Consider the following 21,814-nt stretch of genomic DNA (forward strand, 5'->3'; position numbering starts at 1 on the left):
AACAAAAGAAACCGTGTCAGCCTCAGATGGGAAGGCAGGCAGGTGTCTTTTATACATTGTTGTCTTCCCCACAGTCCTGGTCCTCTGTCTGGCTCCTAATTAACTGACCTCACAGTGGCTCCAGAATCTGAATTTTGGTCCTGCCTACCCGTTCTCCTGTTGCATGAATGAACAATTTCTGTGTTTTTTTCTCTTATTCCCAGTGCTCCCAATTCCAGTCACTTGTGGCCTTCTGAAGGCAAAACCCATAATTACCTGACTATTTAGAGCTCTTCTGTGGCAGGGCCCAAGGCATTGTTCCCAGGACTGAGACAAGTATCTGAAAATCCAAGCCCTATGTCCAGGCCTGTTGGGCTCTTATGCAGCTTGTGTCCATCACAGCTGTGACTTTGGGAAGATTAACCGAGTTATCATGACTAGAGATTTCCTCTCGTGGAGAGAGGCGTAAACAACCCAGAGTCACAGGGACAGAGTTAGTGAGTGATTAGGTGCCTAGTTAATCCCATTATAATCAGAAAGCAGCAGACTCACAGAAATATGAAAGGCAAAGCAAAGGCAGTGGAGGAACAACTCACATTTAAAAAAAAAGTTCTCTGCCACAGGTCAAAATGAGGGCAAGGTTTTATTCTGTTGTCTCTTCTTGTTCTTGGCTACTACCTCCGGTCTCCATCAGCATTCCCTCAACACTCTTATGAATTCCAGAGGGGCTGGTGTTTGCCAAAGGGAATTATTCTATTTAACAGGTGCTCTAAGTGATGGTTAATGAGATGAGCAGAGGGCTCTGTTCTCTATCATGTTGTAATTAGCACACAAAAAAAACTTTCCCTTAGGTGTTTGTCTTTTAATTGTGTTTCCTAAAGGGCTTTTAGGTTAATGGCTTGATGAAGTATACAGCATCAGCAATGCTTACATTGTACGTCACTGCCAGGAAAGCACTTTGGGAAAATACATCTATTTCCTCATTTAATCCTCATAAAAATCCCATGATATTGATAGAACATGCCCATGATAACAAAATCAGAGTTTTCTCAGCAGAAATCACATCTTCTTGGAGTCTCCAGGTGGATCTGCCTGAAAAGAGGCCCTTTCACTTTACAAAAAAGGGGCCAGTTCTGCAAGGAGCTGCCAGAGACACTGGGATATCATCTCTCTGCTACATTAGCCACAGGTCATCAGTCAGACCCTGATGGACTCTTTTTATCCCAAAAGAAGTCTCACAAGAAACTCTTCTCATGCATGTGTAGAAGAGGTATGGAATTATATTCTACCTATCAAGGATAGATGTCTAAGTGTATGCAAAGGTGTTAATATTTAATAGGGTTAGTCTACTGTAGAGATTTGATTGTGAACAAAATAATTCTGAAAATTCCAAATGTCCTCATAGAATTGCCCTCTCCTATACCAGACAATGAGCATAAAAAAGTTAAAACTACAAATTTTTTCCACCAAAATTAGCCAACCAAGAAAAGCAACATAACTCAATTCAATATACTTCAAAATTCAAAATTGGTAAAAAAAGAAAGAAAGAAAGAAGTAGACTATTCTAACTCTGCCCCTAATCTATTGAACCAAACAATCTTGAAAAAGAGAAACAAAGTTGAAGGCTCGTACTTCCTGATTTCAAAACTTGCTGCAAAGATACATTAATCAATACAGTGTGGTACTGGCATAAGGATTGACGTACAGATCAATGGAATAGAGTTAAAAGTTCAGTGGAATAAAATTGAGAATTCACAAATAAACCCATACAGCTATGGCAAACTTATTGACAAGGGTGCCAAGTCCACTCAGTGGGAAAAGAATCATCTCTTCAACAAATAGAGCTGGGAAAACTGAGTATGCACATGTGAAAGAATAACAATGGACCCCTATCTGATATTGAGGGAGGCTAGAATAGGAACCTGAGATGGGATTGAAGCCCTTGAGCAAAGACGGTTAATCAAGGTCAGAAGGCACGCCCTACCCTGTCCAGGAGCTACCCACATATGGGAAGCACCTGGCAGCAGTGGGCCCATCTGGAGCCAAACAACCTCCACCTGAGTCATCCATGGAGCAAAGTGGAGCTAACAGCCCCTACCTGAGTGAATCATCTATGGAGAAAGGTAGAGCCAACCGACCCACTCAAATACACTATCTACCACTAGGCATCGCCCTCGGTAGAAGAGAAAGCCTGAACAAGGGAGGGGGAGTAAGTAAAGCTAATCTTTAAAAGCAAATGGCCTCACATTGCCCATTGCCTCTCATCTTTCTCACCTGTCTTTGTGAACGTGCCCACATATCCTCTTACATGTGTACCTAATAAATTTTCTATCCGCCTACTCGATGCTCTGCTTTGTCCTTGAATTCTTTATCATGGCATGCCCCAGAACCTGGAAACCCTATTCGAGCAACATGTTTTCGCGAACCAGCCAAGAGACACTTCTCTCCAACCATCTGGACTGGTGAGTACCAGGAAGCTTGGCCATGTGCTGTCACTTTCCTTCTCACTTAGCTTATTGTTATCCTCTTCTATGTCCTCATACAACTGTATGTTCTCCTGAAATGGTGGGATTATTTTCACTGCTTTTTCTAAGAAACTAAGGGCTCTGATCTTGCTCCCCCAGGACATAAACTTAGTTTGTCCTGAGCCACCAGCTCCCTCCTCAGAAGTGGCAGAAGCCCCATCACCATGCCATGTAGATCCAGGGAGGCTTAGGGCAGTGAATGCTACTACCATTTGGGTCCTGACTGGGGGGTTCTTCCCCTGTTGAGCAGGAGTTCAATGGGAGCCAAAAATAGACATTAATGGCAGATTTGAGGGACAAAAACAGGTATAGACTTACCAAGGCCAAAAAGAAAAATAGTTGAAGAAAGTCCTACATTATCAGAAGTTATTTTAAATGTAAATGGATTAAACCCTCCAGTCAAAAGGCAGAGATTGGCGAGTGGGTTAAAAAAAGAAAGAAAAGAAAAGAAAAACCCAACTATATCCTATTTATAAGAGACTCGCTTTAAATTCAAAGACACAATAGCTTGAAAATTGAAGAATGGAAAAGAGATAATCCATGAAAACAGTAACCAAAAGAGAGGTGGGGAGTAAGAAGGAATGAAGTCCTGAAGCACGTGAACCCTGAGATATTATGTTGAGTGAAATAAGTCAGACAGAAAAGGACAAATATTGTATGATCCCACTAATCTGAACTAATTATACTATGTAAACTCATGTACATATACTCTAGAATATAGGTTACCAGGAGATAAAATAATGCTAGAGAATGGGCACAGTTGCCTAACATTTGTAGAATCTTTAACCAGGTTGAATTTAAGTGAGTGGAAATGGATAGAAGTGATGGTAACACATTATTGTGAGTATAAATAACAGTGCTGGACTATGTGTGAGTATGGTTGATAGAGGAAGTTTAGAATCATATATGTCAAGAGAAGGACAGCCAAAGCTTATAATGTGGGTCTGTAAAACTCAGTAAATCTTGTGGTGGATGACAATTGTGATTAACAGTACAAATATAAAAAATTTCCTCCATGAACTTGAACAAATATATGAAACTATTACAATGAGTTAATAATAGAGTGGTATATGGGGAAAAATGCACCTACTTCAAACTATGTATTATAGTTAACTATAATATCTTCATATTATTTCATCAACAGTAACAAATGTACTGCACCAATGCTAGGAATCAGTGATGGAGGGTGGAGAAGGGATAAGGGGTACAGGGTGTGTTAAGTGTTCTCTTTTTTCTTTTGCATCTTGGAGTAACGAAACTATTCTAAATAGTTTCTAAAGTGGTGATGAATGCACAACTACATGATGATACTGTGAGCCATGGATTGTATACTTTGGATAGATTGTATGGTGTGTGAATATATATCAATAAAATTGCATTGAAGGAAAAAAAAGAGAGCTGGGGTAGCTATACTAATATCAGATAAAATAGACTTTAAGTAAAAATCTATCAGACGGGGGCGGGCCGCGGTGGCTCAGCGGGCAAAGTGCTTGCCTGCTATGCCGGAGGACCTCGGTTCGATTCCCGGCCCCAGCCCATGTAACAAAAACGGAGAAACAGAGTACAATGAAACAAGAAAATGTTTTAAGATGTTTCCCTTTCTTCCTTCCTTCCTTCCTTCTCTCTGTCTTTCCTTTAAAAAAAAAAAAAAAAAAAATCTATCAGACGGGACAAAAAAGTACACTATATACTGACAAAGGGGTCAATTCAACAAGATGACATAATGATAATAAATACATATGTACTTAGCAGGAGAGCACCAAATATATGAAGTGAATACTTACAGATTTGAAGGGAGAAATAGATGGTTCCACATTAATAGTAGGAGACTTCAATACACCACTTTCAATAATGGATAGGACATCTAGACAAAACATCAATAAGGAAATTGAAGCTTAAAATTTAAATGATAATCTAAACTAATTAGGCCTAACATATATATATAGCAGAATACACTTATTTCTCTAGTATGTATGGGCCATTCACTGGGATGGACCATATGCTAGGTCACAAAACAAGTCTCAATGCATTTAAAAATATTGAAATCATGCAGTGTATCTTCTCTGACCACAATGTAATGAAGCTAAAAATCAATAACAGAAGGATAACTAGAAAATTAACAAATATGTGAAAATTAAACACATTTTTAAACAACCAATTGGTCTGTGTAGACTGGATTGTGTGCCTCAGCTTGGACATAGTTTTGGTCCACATTCTGGCGGGTGATTGTTGCTTCAGTTAAGGCCAAACTGTATCGGGATAGGCTTTAATCCAGATTGCTGACATCCTTTATAAGCAGAGTGCAAATCAGATGAAGAGAGAAGCCACAAGCCAGAACTCAGTGGAACCAGAAAGAGAAAGAAGACGATATTATCATGTGCATTGCCATGTGAAGGAAAAGCCAAGGGACCCCAAAGCTTATAAGCTGTATAAGTATACATCTTATGGCCAGTTGTAAGATGCCAACACTGTGAGGATGCAAGCTTTCTAACCTCTGAAGCCATTGGCCAATATCTTTCTGTTGGTAAGCCAACCAATTGTGCAGTATCTGTTTTAGCAGCTAAGAAACTAAAACAGCTGCTAAAGAAGAAATTACAAAAGAAATTAGGAAATATCTTGAGACAAATGAAAATGAAAACATAATATACCAAAACTTAGGGGATACAACAAAGGCAATGCTGAGGGGGAAATGTGTAGCTCTAAATGTTTGCATTAAAAAAAAAAGACAGGTGATTCAGTGGTAGAATGCTTATACTTTAAATCAACCTGTCTGGATAGCTCATTTAAACAACCCAAAATCCTGGAGTCCAGAACAGGAATGAGGCCTTGTAATTCGGTATAGCTTAATGTAGTACTAGATACATCTCAGACTATGGTGGGCTGATAATTAAAAAGTATTGTTAGAGTTCCTTGAGGGTTCAAAGGGAAAAAAAATGGAATTATTTAAGTTTCCCATTTGGGAAATCCCAGGTACCCTCTCAACCATTGGGGACTCCCAAGAAAATAGGCCAAGCCCTTTATTTTGAGGCTTGCTCTTATGAAACTTTTTTCTGTAGGGGAGAAGTTATGACTACCTTTAATGAGGCCTAAGAGTCGCTTTCAGGGAACCTCCTTTGTTACTCTCTCTTGAAGCCCAACTCTGCAAGGAAAATCATTACCCTTCCCTCTACATGGGACATGATATTCAGGTGTGAAAGTCTCCTTGACAATGTGGGACATGACTCCCAGTGATGAGTCTGGGTCTGTCAGCATGGGATTGACAATGCCTTCCTGACCAAAAGGGGGAAAAGGGGTGCAATAAAATACAACGTCATGGCTGGGAGAGATCAAATCGAGTCGAGAGGCTATTCTGGAGGTTACTCTTAGGCAGGCTTCAGTTAGATAGTGCTAATTGTCTTGGTTAGCTACATCATTCCTATTAACTCTTAAGAACATCTAGGGTTCAAACTGAGACTCTGTAATAATGTTTCATGCACTAACTTTGCTTTCCTGGAACCTATAATTTCCAGGGGGTTTGTAGGCCAGATAAATTCTGAAACCCAGAAAGACCAGTCTTTCCAAGATAATCAACTAATTACCTCCCCCTATCCTTTAATGTTGATACCCCTCCTCAATATAAAAAAGTCAGAATGGGCATTGCCTAAAGATCCCTATTGATTGGGAGAAGGATCAAAGGACAAAGATTTATAACAGGGAAAATAGGATTTAGCAAATGAGCATGACTGCTGAATCATTATATTGATATTTCTTTTAGCCTCCAGTGTTTTGAAACAGCTAGAAGGAAACATATAAACTAGTGGAATGGTAACCCATAACAAACTCTGAAATCTGTTCCGTAACTACTTGTTGAAGTGTACTTTGAAACTTATTACTTTTTTCTTTGTATATGTGTTATATTTCACAATTTAAAATGTTTTTTAAAAAGAAGAAATAGATTATCTTATAAGACCAATAACAAGTAAAGAGATTGATTCAGTAATCAAAACCTCCCAATAAAGAATAGCCCATGATGAGATGGCTTCACTGGTTTGGTTTTACCAAAAAGTCTAAGAATTAACACCAATCTTGCTCAGACTCTTCCAAAAAGTAGAAGAGGAGGGAACACTTCCCAGCTCATTCTCTGAGGCCAACATCATCCTAATAACAAAGCCAGGTAAACATACCAGTTAAAGAAAAGAAAATTGCAGAACAATATCCCTTATAAATATAAATGTGACAATCCTCAGCAAAAGACTAGCAAACTGGATCCAACAAACAGTTCATTAGAAGAATTATACACCGTGGTCAAGTTGGATTTATCCCAGGTATGCAGAGGAGGTTCAACATAAGAAAATCAGTTAATGTAATACACCACATTAAAAGAAGGAAGGAAACTAACCACATGATTATCTTAATTGATGCAGAAAATGCATTTGACAAAACCCAGTCCCCTATCTGGATAAAAATACCTAGAAAACAAGGAAGAGAAGAAAATATCTTCAATATGATGAAGGGCATATATGAAAAACTCATAGCTAACAATATACTCAATAGTGAAAGACTGAAAGCTTCCCACTAAAATTAGGAACAAGATAAGGATGCCCACTGTCACCACTATTATTCAACACTGTACTGGGACATCTAGCCAGAGTAATTAGGTAAGAAAAGGAATAAAAGGCATCCAAATTGGGACAAAAGAAGTAAAACTTTCCCTATTCACTGGTAACATGATCCTGTATAGAAAATCCTGAGAAATCCCCAGCAAAGCTACTAGCGCTAATAAACGAAGTCAGCAAAGTCACAGGTACAAGATCAACTCTCAATGTCTTCTTTTTAAAAAACATTTTAAATTGTGAAATATCAGTAGTATTTCTATACACTGGTAATAATCAATCTGATGAGGAAATCAAGTATTCCATTTACAATGGCCAACAAAGAGTCAGACATCTAGGAATAAATTTAACCAAGGATATAAAAGACTTTTAATGGAAAACTATAAAACATTGCTAAAATAAAAAACATAAATAGGATATTCCATGTTCATGGATTAGAAGACTAAATATTAAGATGCCAGTTCTACCCAAAGCAATTTACAGACTCATTGCAATCCCAATCAAAATTCCAATAGTCTTCTTTTCATAAATGGAAAAGCCAATCATGAACTTTATATGGAAGGGTAGGGGTCCCTGCATAGCCAAAAACATCTTGGAAAAGGTGTTTTCTTGAAAAAGAAAAATGAAGTTTGAGGACTCACACTTCTTCCTTTGAAAACCTATTGCAAAGCTACAATAATCAAAACCATATAGGGGTAGTGCAACAGTGGTTCAGTGGCAGAATTCTCGCCTGCCATGCGGGAGACCTGGGTTCAATTTCCAGTGCCTACCCATGTAAAACAAACAAACAAAAAACAAACCATATGGTACTGGCACAAAGACAGAAATATAGATCAAATGAACAGAATTGAGAGTTTTTAAATCAAGCCTTGTTGGGTAGCTGATGGCTGGGGGTAAACGGCCATACTGAGTCAGTCACACAGACACACAGCACACAGCACATGACTCAGGAGACAACCCTCAGCGGTGAGTGGAAGGCATCCACTTTATTGAGGAAGTGCACAGGCTTTATATAGGCTGGGAGCATGCAGGGACACGTGTCGGGCTGGGATTGGTGACCGTTGTTGCTAGGGCAGAGGGCAGATTTAAGGTTAGCGCTTTTGGTGCGAACCACCGCCAGTTCCGGGAAGAAAGCTGGTCGTAGGTTAGGCCATTTTGTGATGCCTTGTATCAGCCACGGCAGCCATGTTGGCAAGAAATTATGACATTTCCATCAAAGCCTCATAGCTATAACCAATTGATTTTTTTTAAATACCCAAATATAATGTACTGCAACTTTTGTTAGGATTTAATTTGTGTTGTAAGACACTGCATAGGAAACTATTTGAAGCTTTTGAGGAAAAATATCCATGGGTTAAGGTGCAACTGGTGGGGAAAAGGTGAGAGATGATTTCTAGGGGAAAAAAATGATGGGGGAAGAGCTGAGGAGCAGAATTTAAGGTTATGTCATGTGCTGACTGGAGAGTGTGTTCTAGTTTGCTAGCTGCTGGAATGCAATATAGCAGAAACAGAACGGCTTTTAAAGGGAAATTTAATAAGTTGCATAATAGTTTACAGTTCTAAGGCCGAGAAAATGTCCCAATTAAAACAAGTCTATAGAAATGTCCAATCTAAGGCATCCAGGGAAAGATACTTTTGTTCAAGACAGCTGATGAAGTTCAGGGTTTCTCTCTCAAGTAGAAGGGCACATAGCGAACACAGTCGAAGTTTCTCATCTGGAAAGGCACGTGGTGAACACAGTCAGGGTTCCTCTCTCATCTGGAAGGACACATGAAGAACATGGCATCATCTGCTAGCTTCTTCTCCTGGTTTCCTGTTTCATGAAGCTCCCTGGGAGGCATTTTCCTTCTTCAGCTCCAAAGGTCCCTGGCTGGTGGACTCTGCTTCTTGTGGTTATGTCATTCTGCTCTGCTCTCTCTGAATCTCCCTTTCTCCAAAATGTTTCCTCTTTTATAGAATTCCAGTAAACTAATCAAGACCCACCCAAATGGGCGGAGACATACCTCCAGTTAATCCAGCTTAACAACCACTCTTGATTAAATCACACCTCCAGGGGATGATCTAATTACAGTTTCAAACATACAGTACTGAATAGGGAATAGAAGAAACGGCTGCCTGTACAAAATGGGATTAGGATTAAAACATGGCTTTTCTAGGGTACGTACATCATTTCAAACCAGCACAATCTGTGTCCTGGTTCTTGCAGCATAAACTTTTTTAGTATTTTTTGCTTGTTCAGTTTTTTAGGCTGTTAGTCTTCAGTTCTGAATCAGTAGGGATAAAATGATTTCTGAGCCCAATAAGAGATTATATGTGGATTATACTCAATATTTAACATGTTTCAAGAAAAATGGACTTCAAGAATAAGATCCAGGGATCCTGAGTGACTCAACACCACTACACCTGGAGGTCACCTCACTCTATAAATATGCCAAATATTTCACCTTTTTCCTACTCCTTTCTGAGATGTCACAACTACAATGCAAAAAATTCTGCAAATATGGATATGCCAGCACATATTTATCTACAACTCTAAAGGTTCAATTTATTAATGCATTGCTTTACAAGCTCCCTGATATTAGGAGGAAGACAATTTCATTTTTAAAAAACTTCATCCTGGGCAGTGCAATGGTGGTGGCTCAGTGGCAGAAGTCTCGCCTGTCATGCTGGAGACCAGGTTCAATTCCCGGTACCTGCCCATGTAAAAAAAGGCTTCATCCTGCTCAGATGAATCTTTATACTGTCCCTCAAAAGTGGTTTTCTCTTACACTATTTATTTCCAAGGATACAAGGGTACTAAGAAGAGAGAAGGGTTAAATTTTAGAAGGAACGAAGTAGAGAGTTTGGCAATTTGGCAACTGATTTTTGACAAGGGTGCCAAATCCACTCAATGGGAAAACAAATGGTGTGGGAAACTGGTTATCCTTTTGCAAATGAGTGAAGGTGGACCCCCTACCTCATTCCATATGGACTAAAGACCTAAATCTAAGAACCCAAATTATTAAACACCTAGAAGAAAGCAGGGAAATATCTTCTGGGCCTGATGTTAGGCAGTGGTTTCTTAGACTTTACACCAGAAGCATGAGTAACAATAGAAAATATAGATAAATGGGATTTCATCAAAATTAAAAATGTTTGTATATCAAAGGATTTATTGTGAAAATAAAAAAACAACTTACAGAATGGAAGAAAATATTTGGAAACCACATCTGATAAAGGTTTAATATTTGAAATATATAAAGAAATCCTACAGCTCAGTAACAAAAGACAACTAAAAATTAGGCTAAAGACTTGAATAGACATTTCTCCAAAGAAGATATAAATATGGCCTTATAAACACAAAAAGATGCTCAATATCGTTAGATATTAGGGCAATGCAGCTCAAAACCGCAAGACACCATTTCATACCCACTAGAATGGCTACTACTCAAAAACAGAAAATAACAAGTGTTAGAATGTGGAGAAATAGGAATACTCATTCATTGTTGGCAGGACTGTAAAATGGTGCAGCTGCCGAGGAAAACAGTTTGTTGGTCCTCAGAAAGTTAGTACGGAATTACCATATAACCTGGCAATCCCATTTCTAAGTACATACTCAAGAGAATTGAAAGCAAGGACTTGAGATATTTGTACACCAGTGTTTATAGCGACATCATTCACAATTCCCAAAAGATGGGGGGAAAAAACTCATATCCATCAACAAAGGAATAGATAAACAAAACATGGCATATCCATACAATGGAATATTATTCAGACATAAAAAACAATGAAGTTTTGATCCATAAGACAACAGGGGTGAACCTTGAAGACATCATGTTTAATGAAAAAGCCAGACACAAAAGGACAAATATTGTATGATCTCATGTATGTAAAACAATTAAGAGTTTGCAAATTCAGAGCATTAGAAACTAGAGTACAGATTACTAGGGGCCATGGTGGAAGTAGGAAACAGGGAGATAATAATTAATTGGTACAGAGTTTCTGCTTGGGGTGATGGAGAAGTTTGGTCATGGATGGTGAGGATGGTAGCACAGCCTTGTGCATGCAGTTAACAGCACTGAATTGTATAACTTGAAATAGGGAACTCTAGGGTGTTATATATGTCACCAGAATAATTTTTAAAAAAATGGAACTGTATAGCACAAACAGTAAACCCTAGCATAAACTATGGGCTACAGTTAATAGTATAATTATAATAATATTGGTTCATCAATTGTAATAAAACTACACTAGTACAAAATGTTAATAGTAGACAAAACTGTGTGTCTGAGGTGGGGTATTCGGAACTCTGCCCTTCTGCATAGATTTTTCTAAAAGCTACAACTTCTCTAATTTAAAAAACAAACTAAAAAAGAAGAAAGGTAAAAGACTTGAATAGGCATTCCTTGAAAGATATGCAAATGGCCAAAAACACAGGTTGTTAGAATGATAGGCTTGAATCCTGAGCAAGGGGCATAAATGACAGGCGCCCTCAGCCATCGACAGCCGGTGGTATCGAAACAGACCCTTCTGTCCACGTCCCAGTCTCCCTCCTTCCCTCCCCCAGCCGCCCACTCGAGGGCTTTCCTGCCCTGTGCCTGCCAAACCCTCGCATCACTTACCATCCCGCCTAGTCCCTCAGATATAAAAGATCCTCCATTATCCTCCCGGCGGGGGGAAGTCTGCCTTCAGACCCTCACCATGCTGGTGCCTGAACAGATCCCTTTATCTGTGATCAGTTTGACTCCAGGCCTTCTTCGAACTTAACATTTTGGTGCAGAAACTGGGAGGCTTGATTGAGACGAAATGATGAGTGGGGAGCCCCACCTGCCATTGCCAACGAGGCAAATGACATCTGACACTAATCCGCAGCGGTGGGTCTTGGGACCTGTCCGGAGGCCTGGTCAGTGGAAGCTCAGAGCTTGGATTATTCCATGCCAGCAGTGAACAGTGGAGCAGAAGATGATGCTGACAAAATGCGCATTGATAGAGAGTTTGATGTTCTAACAGACATGGAAAACAGTAGCTCCATATCGAATACATTGACAAATGGATGAGTCATCAATGGACATTTGGACTTCCCCTCCACAGCACAGCTCAGTGGGATGGAAAGCAGAAATGGCCAATGCTTAGCAGGATCTAATAGAATCAGCAATACATTAGTTCCAGGACTGCCACTTATGAGGAGCTAGGGTTCTTTCTCTGTCAGTGACACTGTGGGACCAGAAAAGGCAATAAGCATTAACTCTGAAATGTGCAGTTCTCTATACCTGAACAGAAGTTCAAGTAGCTGTGTAGCTAATAGACTTTCCTGGGTGGAAGATATTGGGGAGAATTTGCCCTATACACATTACTGTGGGTCTGGGGACACTGCTAAAAGTATCCCTGAGCTTAATAGTGTAATAGAACCTTCGAAATCTGTGAAAGTGGAAGAAAGATATGACAATGTTATCTTAGGTAAAATGCATATTTATCATTTAAATAAATGATGGCTTTTAAAAAGTATGGCCTATCTTCATCTGAAATACATTAATCTTTCCTATTAACCAAGTCAAAATATTAATGTAGCATTAATTTGAAGGAATGCCACAACTTGTACTATTTTTTATACTTTAATTTACTGACAAAGTAAACCTTTGATTTGACAAGTTAGTCCTAGATTATGCATGAGTAGGGTTTATTTAGAATATGTATGTTTCTACAGTGGGTGTTGGTCCTTTCATAAGATGCACTTTGGGAATTAATTTTTCTGCCACCAACTCAGTATTTCCTTTTTAATACTATCACCAGATGTTGCCATTTTTCCTTTTATCAAATTAAATTATATCTGACCGAGATAAATTAGGAGGCAGTAAGTAAGGTGCCTGGTAATTTATCTATATTTACACATGCACATCATTTTGAAGGGCTTATGCTTCCTTTTTCCTGTTCAATTTATGACACACATAGTTAGTTCCCTATGCAAGGAAACAGCCTTACAATGGATTTCTTGCACTGATCTATATGAAGAAAAGAACTTTGGATTTTTCAATGTTGCTTGAAATTACCTTTGCAATTTGCTATTCAGTTTCAATTATAGAGACAAATAGTGCAAAACACAATGGTATAAATGGATCTTGCTTCTTTAATGATATAAAGTAGATCACTGCCTTGTACTTGATTGTATTTTCATTCTACACTTCCTCTTTTCTCTCTAGAATTTTTACCACAGATAATGGTTTCCTTTATGTAGTGGAAATTACTATTTGTAGGAACTATCAGCTCAAAATACTTAACTATTTTGACATACTTTTTCCTTATTTTTATTTTGGGGGGTTTTCTGCTTTAAAATATATGCAGTTATGTAGATCTTGTTAGCTGAGAGAACTTTTGAATCTCTTGTAATAAAACTGCATTAAGTTTATAGTTTTATAAAAATTAGCTTTTGTTTAGGTAACTAGTGGTTACACCGTGCAAATATTGTAATTAATTTGTATTTTCTGATTTTTGTAATAAAAATCGGTGAAGCTAGAGAAAATGTCAAAGGTATAAACCAATGTTCTAAGAGTGTTACTGACATTTCGTTTTAAAACATCCTTTACAAATTGAATAAAAAACTGTTATAATAAAAAAATAATAACAACAGGAATGCTATAGAACCTTGAAAACATTATGCTAAATGAAAGAAACCAGACACAGAAGGCCACCATTTTATGATTCTGTTTTTATGAAATGTCCAGATCAGGCAAATTCATAGAGAGAAAGTAGATGAGTATGTGTCAGGGGCTGGGGGAGTGAGAAGTGAGTGCTTAATTAGCATGAAATTTCCTTTTGAGTGATGAAAATGTTTTACAACTAGAAAGAGGTGATGGTTGCATAACATTGAATGTACTAAATGCCACTGAATTATATATTTTAAAATGGTGAAGAGGGTGAATTTTGTTATGTGAATTTTACCTCAATAAAAAAAGACTCGGAACACAAATGATCAAGTAAAAATTGATACATCTGACTACATTTAAATGAAGATCTATGCAACAAAAGACCATTCAAAAAATGAGAAGGCAAACCACATAGTGGTAAAAGATTAAAAAAACCAAAAACCTATACACAAATACTCATAGCACTAACTATAATAGCCAAAATATGGAAGCCAGTCAAATGTCCATCAGCTGATGAATGGATATATTAAATGTGGTATGTCATACAAGGGAATATTATTCAGTCATAAAAGGAGTGAAGTTATGAAACGTACTATAACATGAATGAACCTTGAAAACATTATGCTAGGTGTAAAAAGTCAGACACAAAAGGCCACATGTTGTATTATTCCATTTATATGAAATATCAAGAATAGGTAAATCCATAGGTACAGAAATTAGAATAGTGGTGGCCTAGGAATTGGGGAAGGGAGAAATTGGAATGATGGAAATGTTCTGGAATTAGGTAGTGGTGAGGTTGCACCACATTATGAATAGATTAAAAGCCATTGAATTGTACAATTTAAAATGTGTATAATGGAGGCTGTAAGGGTAGTTCAGTGGTAGAATTCTTGCCTCTGATGAGGGAGACTCGGGTTTGATTCCTGGTCCATGCACTTCCCAAACAAACAAGCAAACAAATGAAAAACTAAACAAAAATTCAGCAAATGGTACCGCAATAAGTGGATACTGGCATGCAAAAAGAATGAAATGTGACCCCCACCATAGAACATACAAAAAAAAAGTTTATAATGGTGAATTTTATCTTAATTTAAAAGAACAAAGATTTCTAATCAATAAATAAATGAGAGTTCACAGGCACTAAACTGAATGAGCCCAAAGTGAGAGTGTTTCACTGGGAATTATCTACCATCACTCTTAAACCCCACATGTAGGAAATTAAAGAGAAGGAGAGAGAGAGAGAGAGAGAGAGAGAGAGAGAGACAGAGAGAACAAAGCCCAGATTTGCTGAGACTGCAAGGTGCTTCCTTAAGCACTCTAATTCTCTCAGGCTACCTTAAAGTGGGTAGGATGCAAAATCACCATCCCTTACAATTTACATCTTAGCAAAAGAAGAAATATAACCAGCCTCACATATTGTGGGCAGAGAATATCCCCACTTTATATCAACACAACAGCATGCAAAAGACAGGGCCAATCTCAAAAAGCAGAAGTAATATCTCTATTTACTATATAGAAGAGTTGAATAAGAAGATGCATGAAAAGTCCCCTTGGGGGAATGGTGAGAAAGGGGGTAAACCCAACTTCCCCAAGTGGAGAATTCTTGACATTCTCACAAGCAGTGGGAACAACCAAAGCAATAGGCTGAGTCCCCAGTCTTGGAGTTTGTTCATATGAAACTTAACCCCACAAAGGATAGACTAAGCCTACTTAAAATTAGGCCTTGAGTCACCCCCAAGAGAACCTCTTTTGTTGCTCAGATGTGGCCTCTCTCTCTCCAGTCAACACAACAAGCAAACTCACTGCCCTCCCCCTCTCTACATGGGACACGACTCTGAGGGGTGTGGACCTTCCTGGCAACATGGGACAGAAATCCTAGAATGAGCTGAGACTCAAAAACCTTCTCGACCAAAAGGAGGAAGAGAGAAATAAGACAAAATAAAGTGTCAATGGCTGAGCGATTCCAAACAGAGTAGAGAGGTTATCATGGAGGTTATTCTAACACATTATATAGATATCACCTTTTTAGTTAAGGTATAATGGAGAGGCTGGAGGGAAGAGCCTGAAAATGTAGAGCTGTGTTCCAGTAGCCATGTTTCTTGATGTTGATTGTATAACGATATAGCTTTCACAATGTGACTGTGTGATTCTGAAAACCTTATGTCTGATGCTCCTTTTATCTCCTTATCAATAGACGAGTAAAATATACGGATTAAAAATAAATAAATAATGGGGGAACAAATGTTAAAATATTTAGTAGATTGAAATGCTAGTGATCAATGAAAGGGAGGGGTAAGGGATATGGTATATATGAATTTTTTTCTGTTTCCTTTTTATTTCTTTTGCTGAATTGATGCAAATGTTCTAAGAAATGATCATGATGATGAATATACAACTATGTGATGATATTGTGAGTTATTGATTATATGTCAAGAATGGAATGATCATATGGTAAGAATGTCTGTGTTTGTATGTTATTATGTTTAATAAAAATAAAAGAACCTCTCCAACCTCATGCCCCATCACCCAATTAACTACCTTAGCTCTCAGCTCAAAACCTCACTGCTTTATAGAAGCCTTCTCTGAACCCCAGACAAAGGTTAAATACTTATTTCCTCTCATAGCATCAAATCCACTTTGTGACTGCTAGAATGGTGTTCTATACTTGACTGATTATTTGGTTGGCTAACAACCCCACTTAACTGTGTTTCCTGAGGACAGAGAACATGTCTATTTGGCTCATTATTGAATCCCCAGCATAGCAGGCTACCTGCATTTTGCAGTTGCCACAAAAAACTTGTTGAATGAATAAAGTATTTAAAAGGGAATCCCATACCAGGTGGCTTTCCTTGCTAACCAGTAAATTCTGTCTTTTTAGGTGCTACTTACACCACTCATTTGTTCCATTTATATTGTTCTCTGGTTGTGTTCCATGATCCCCACCACTTCCATCCCACACCCCGTGGTAACATGGTAAAGTTTCCGAGAGCTGACCTTGGACTTGAATTTTTGCTTTTTTGGGGTCTTCATTGCCTGCATTACAGGTCTGAATACACAAATATTTGTTACATAATTTTCTGCTCCTCTGTATTTTGTTCTAGGGTTAGAAGGTCCAGAGACTAGGAAGGGAAAGAAAGTGAGATGCCCTCAAAAAGTTGGGAAACAAAGTTGCCCTTTGAAAACCAAATAATAAATTAACCAATCAGAGCAAAGACATGCAAAACATTTCCATAAAGAGACATAAGGCTCTAAAACCTATGAGGCCTAACAGTAATATCAGTGTGTCAGGTCTTGCTCTATCCAAAAGGGGCGGGGCAGCTACATAAGCATAATAAAGAGACCCTTGGTGACACAGGCCGAGACCACCAGGTACCATTCCAGGGAGAAGGGCCACCCAGGCCAGCACGTTGTTTGACTTGTGTTGTGGAGAAAGACACAAGGCTGCCCAAACCCGATATCATTAAACATTTAAGTCAGATAATCCAGTCTTCTGATTCTAACTGCTGGCTCACCAAGTCACCTTCTGAGAGTTAGGCTCCCCAGACTGCAGAGCTATAAGAGTGTGTATTCAGCAGGCAACCTCAAATGCACAGTGTTTCTGGCAGTTTTGCTTCTAACAGGAATGGTTAAGTATCACGTTTTGGAGCTAGATGGATTACAGGAATGGTTAAGTATCACGTTTTGGAGCTAGATGGATTACAGGAATGGTTAAGTATCACGTTTTGGAGCTAGATGGATTTGACTCAAATCCTGGCTCTACCACTTACATACTAACTGTGTGATCTTGGGATTTCCTTAATCTTTGTTTTCCTTATCTGAAAAATAGATAATAATACACAACATATCTGTAGGGAGATGATGAGATAATGTGTGTAAATAATAATTCTGTTCTTATTAATGTAAACTAATAAATTGGCATTCTTATTCTATAACACCATGATAATCAGCTCCGGAACTCTGGAATACTGCACAGATTAAACTTTTGAGCCCATAAAGTAGAGGACCAAACCTGAACCTTAGGAAATCACCTTTATGGTGAACTGAATTATATCCCCCGATTTAGACACATTCTTAATCTTAATCTGCACTGCTATGTGTGTGAGCCCATTGTAAGCAGGGCCTTCTGAAGAGGCTATTTTTAGTTAAGGTATGGTGACCCAAACCAGGGTGGGCCTTACTCCGGATTACTGGAGGATTTGTTAAGAGAAGGCCACAGGGAATGGCCAGAAGCCAGAAGAAAGGAGAAATTGGAAGAGTAGGGAGAAAGGAAAGGACATTATCATGTGACAGAGAACTGCCACCAACCCTGAGAGAGAGCAGGTCTGGCCTCCACCTTGAATTGGAACGTCTGTCTCTAAAACCATGAGCTAATAAAGTCTGTTGTTTAAACCAAAACCAGTTCGTGGTATCTGTGATAGCAGCTCATTCAAACTAAGATAGCCTACTGGTGGACACCAGGCCAGCCTCTGCCTCCTGGCACCTCTCTGTCCACATGTGTAACATCTATAAAAGGTACCCAGGATTTGGCTTTATCTTCTCATGTCTTCTTCCCTCTTTTTCTGATCTTTGTTTTCCTGAACAACTTTTTATGCAGAAACAGATTTAGCTCTACTTTGCTCTCATAGAGTCAATGTCCTGCAATGAGGAAGAAGGTCCAAGTCTTGCCTTTGATTCTTTCCTTCCATACTACAGACCAAATGCATCCACTTCTGAAAGTGGAAAAAAAGTACGTTTTTCTAAGGTCATCACTGGGCTTGCTCCACTTTCCCACCTGCTCTTGAGGGAAATGCTGCAAGTACAGTTAGCTACTACATCAGTCACAGATCAAGGCCTCTGTCATACAGGGAATGTGCCAGAATTCCAAACAGGCAAACCAAAGTGACTCCGGGCAAATCAGTTTATTTATCTTCCTGTTCTGGATTAACATTTTTTGTTTTTCTGTTCCAATTATAAGACTGTTCTACAGCAAACACACATACTCACACACATATACAGCAAACTGTGGAATGTGGAGTCTTGCCAATATTTTTCAAAAGCAAGTTGGTAAAAATTCTTGTAAAACTATTTTCAGGCCTTCGTGGCTGATGCTGGACAGTGGTGTAGGGACTTCCATCCAACTTTTTGGCAGTGCTCAGCTTGAACAAGACTCTGGTCCAGTGACATAATTACAGGAGCTAATTGGCAGTCTAAGTTTGAGGTGATTTCAAAATCATCCCCTCAATCCTTCTAAATCAAGATAACACAGGCCAAACTTCGAAAATGCATCCTATTATCAATGAGACATCTCCAGTTTAACCACCTTTCAGAGAATGTCTATCAAACTTCCTTGCTCTCCAGGAACTCACCCTGGAGTCTACTAGTTTATCGAGTATTTTCTCCCTTACATCATCTAAGTCTACAACTCTATGATTATTATTCCCATCGTTCAAGGGACAGAATTGAATATTTTGCCAAAAGTACCCAGCGGGGCTTGAATCTGGAATCTCGAAATCCTTGGGTATCAGCTGAGTACAATTTATACTAGGGAATCAAAACCTTGGGTTTGCTGAAATCTGAAGCGGGTTTGATTTTTCTTTTTTTTTTTTTAACCAGATGACGGGTCTCCTATTTCACCGACGTCACTGACTTTTTACTTCTCCCCAAACCCAGGATGATGTTTCTGGTACCTCACGATCAGGCACCAAGGTCTTAGAAGCGACCCTGGCGTGTGCGTGGCAGAGGGGCCGGTGTGCGTGCCTGGCCCTGGGAGACGCGCGGCCCCTGGCCTCCGAGCGCAAAACCCAATGCAGTTCTTGCTGTGCGCCCCCAGGGCGCCCGGGCCGGGTCCCAGCGCCACCCGCCACCAGGCCCAGGGAGGCACTGAATGCCCCGCCGCGGGGGAAACGGCATCCGAGCCGCCGCTCACCGGTTTCCTTTCGCTGCTAGGCTGCCCGGCCCTGACCCCCGCCGAGGCTGAAGGGGGCCCGGCGACTGCTGCTGCGGACTCCCGGATGGCCGCGGACTCCATCCTCAGCGCCGCCCGCAGGCCCGACGCCGGAGCCCCCACCAGCGGCTGCGCCCTGCGCGCACCCACTCGCGCCGCGCGCACTGAGCCCTCAGTGCACGGGGGTGGGGGAGGGGGCGCCTCCCCGTCGTTTTCGCTTTCGTTTTCCTGCCGGTATCGTTGAGGAAAATGAAAGTGGCCGTGTCCAGGGCTGGCGCCGCTGCCGTTCCGGGCGAGGGGCGCAGAGGAGGCCGCCGGCTCCGGCCTGGAGCGAGGTAAGGGCTGCCCCTTCCCGGTTGCCTCGCGGGCTCCTCCTTGCGGACCGGGCGGGCGGGACGCCAGGCTGCGGACTGAGGCGGGCCGGGCGTGGGGAGCGCGGCGCCGGGTCCGGGAAGGCGGGGGCCGCCGGGCCGCCGGGGTCTGCGTGGCCTTGGGCCTCTAGCCTGGGAGGCCCCGGGCGGGCGCGCCTGCGAGCCCACACTCCGATAAGGCAAGACTGGGGCGCGTCACGCCCACTGTGCGCACAGGTGCCGGCGGGCCTGTCCTGAGCCCACTATCTGCCCCTTCTTACCTCAGACGCCTTCCCCACTCGGCCCCAACCCTCCCATAATGAGTTGAGCTTTGTAGTGTCCCAGATCTGTTGCACCTGGACGCACCTGGGGTGCCTTCCTGGTGTTGCCCGACTTGTCAGGCTGGCACCGCTCCTCTGGTGGTCGTAGGCAGGAGGAGCAGCTAAGCCAGGGTGCCGTCCCCTCCCCACTTCCTGCCCAGGTGAAGTCAGGGACTCACTCCTCGGGGGCCCCAACCGCGGGGTAGAGTAAATGGTCAGGGGCTGAGTCCTTCCCAGACCGGCGAAGCATTCTGTCCGCTAGGTCTGCCAGCATTGCAGGCAAGATGAGTGCCGCCTGTCTTTTGCCCCTGGGCAAGTATCCGTTTGTAGAGTGCTAGGCTCCTGTTTTGGGGTCGCACCCTGCTTCCTGGTTCCTCAAATCATGTATGCAGTTTACCCATAAGGCCTTTAATGCATGGGATTTTATTTTCTGTGGGATTCCAGGGCCACAGAAATGAATTGTTCATATTCCCTGGTTCATGGCACGCTATGATACTTGGCCTGTTGAGAGTCTCTCTTTGATTTCGTTTTGTTATATGCATTTCCTTCCCAACACCTTCCTTTCTTCCCCATTCCCTCCCCCAGCACACACACAGACAAACTTAGCCACGCTGGCACATTTGACCTTCTAAACCGCCTTCATTATATCTTTAGAAATCAGCTTTGAAATCTGTCATGTTTTGTTTGTGTTGACTTACTAAGTAAACATGATTGTGCTATTTGCTCTTTGTCTTTTTCCTTCAGTGTTATGTTGCTAATCCATGTTGCTAAATGTAAATCTACTTAGCAGTCACTCTCCATTCTCCCTCACTCCCCCTTTCCCAGCCCTAGGCAGCCACTAAGCTATTTTCTGTCTCCACAGATTTGCCTCTTTGGGACATTTCATATACATAGGATCATATAATATGTGGCTTTTGTGACTGGCTTCTTTCACTTATAGTGATTTTGAAGTTCACCTATATTGTAGCATGTGTTAGTACTTTCTGTGTCTGAATAATATTCCATTGTATCATATTTTGTCTAATCATCAGTTGATGGACATATGAGTTGCTCCCGTATTTTAGCTATGATGAATAATTCTATGAACATTTGCATATTTTTTGTGTCTGAACACATTTTCAGTTCTTTTGTGTATATAGATGGGAATGTAATTGCTGTATCTTATGTTCAACCTTTGAGGAACTGCCAGACTGTTTTCCACAGTGTCTGCACCATTTTTACATTTCTACAAGCAATGAATAAGGTTTTCAGTTTTTCCATATCTTCATCAATACTTGTTAGTCTATTTTTTAAAAATAATATTCTAATAGGTATGAAATAATACTTCATTGTAGTTTGGATTTGTATATCCCTGATGACTAATGATGTTGAGCATCTTTTCATGTTCTTTTTGGCCATTTGTATGTCTTCTTCAGAAGTGTGACTATTCATATCCTTTGCCCATTTTTAAATTGCTTTGTCTTATTTTTTGTATAATAGCTTTATTGAAATATAATTCATATATC

At 40.4% G+C, this 21,814-nt stretch overlaps 2 protein-coding genes across 2 annotated transcripts in view; one reads left to right on the forward strand and one right to left on the reverse strand.

Annotated features, from left to right (window-relative positions):
• Window positions 1–21,814, reverse strand: part of LOC143664274 (uncharacterized) — a 44,208-nt gene that overhangs the window by 9,361 nt on the left and 13,033 nt on the right. Inside the window, exons 2-4 of the mRNA XM_077137957.1 lie at window positions 20,356–20,462; window positions 19,622–20,137; window positions 4,289–4,368 (exon numbers count right to left, since the gene is read on the reverse strand). Of these exons, the coding sequence (XP_076994072.1) occupies window positions 4,336–4,368; window positions 19,622–20,137; window positions 20,356–20,462 (656 nt within the window). The 3' untranslated portion in view covers window positions 4,289–4,335. The remainder of the gene's footprint in view (window positions 1–4,288; window positions 4,369–19,621; window positions 20,138–20,355; window positions 20,463–21,814) is intronic.
• Window positions 19,844–21,814, forward strand: part of RAD50 (RAD50 double strand break repair protein) — a 286,023-nt gene continuing 284,052 nt past the window's right edge. The window contains exon 1 of the mRNA XM_077138398.1: window positions 19,844–19,974. The gene's annotated coding sequence lies outside the window, so the exon portion shown is untranslated. The remainder of the gene's footprint in view (window positions 19,975–21,814) is intronic.

This window comes from Tamandua tetradactyla, chromosome 20 (genome assembly GCF_023851605.1).
Source record: "Tamandua tetradactyla isolate mTamTet1 chromosome 20, mTamTet1.pri, whole genome shotgun sequence".
Lineage (NCBI taxonomy): Eukaryota > Metazoa > Chordata > Mammalia > Pilosa > Myrmecophagidae > Tamandua > Tamandua tetradactyla.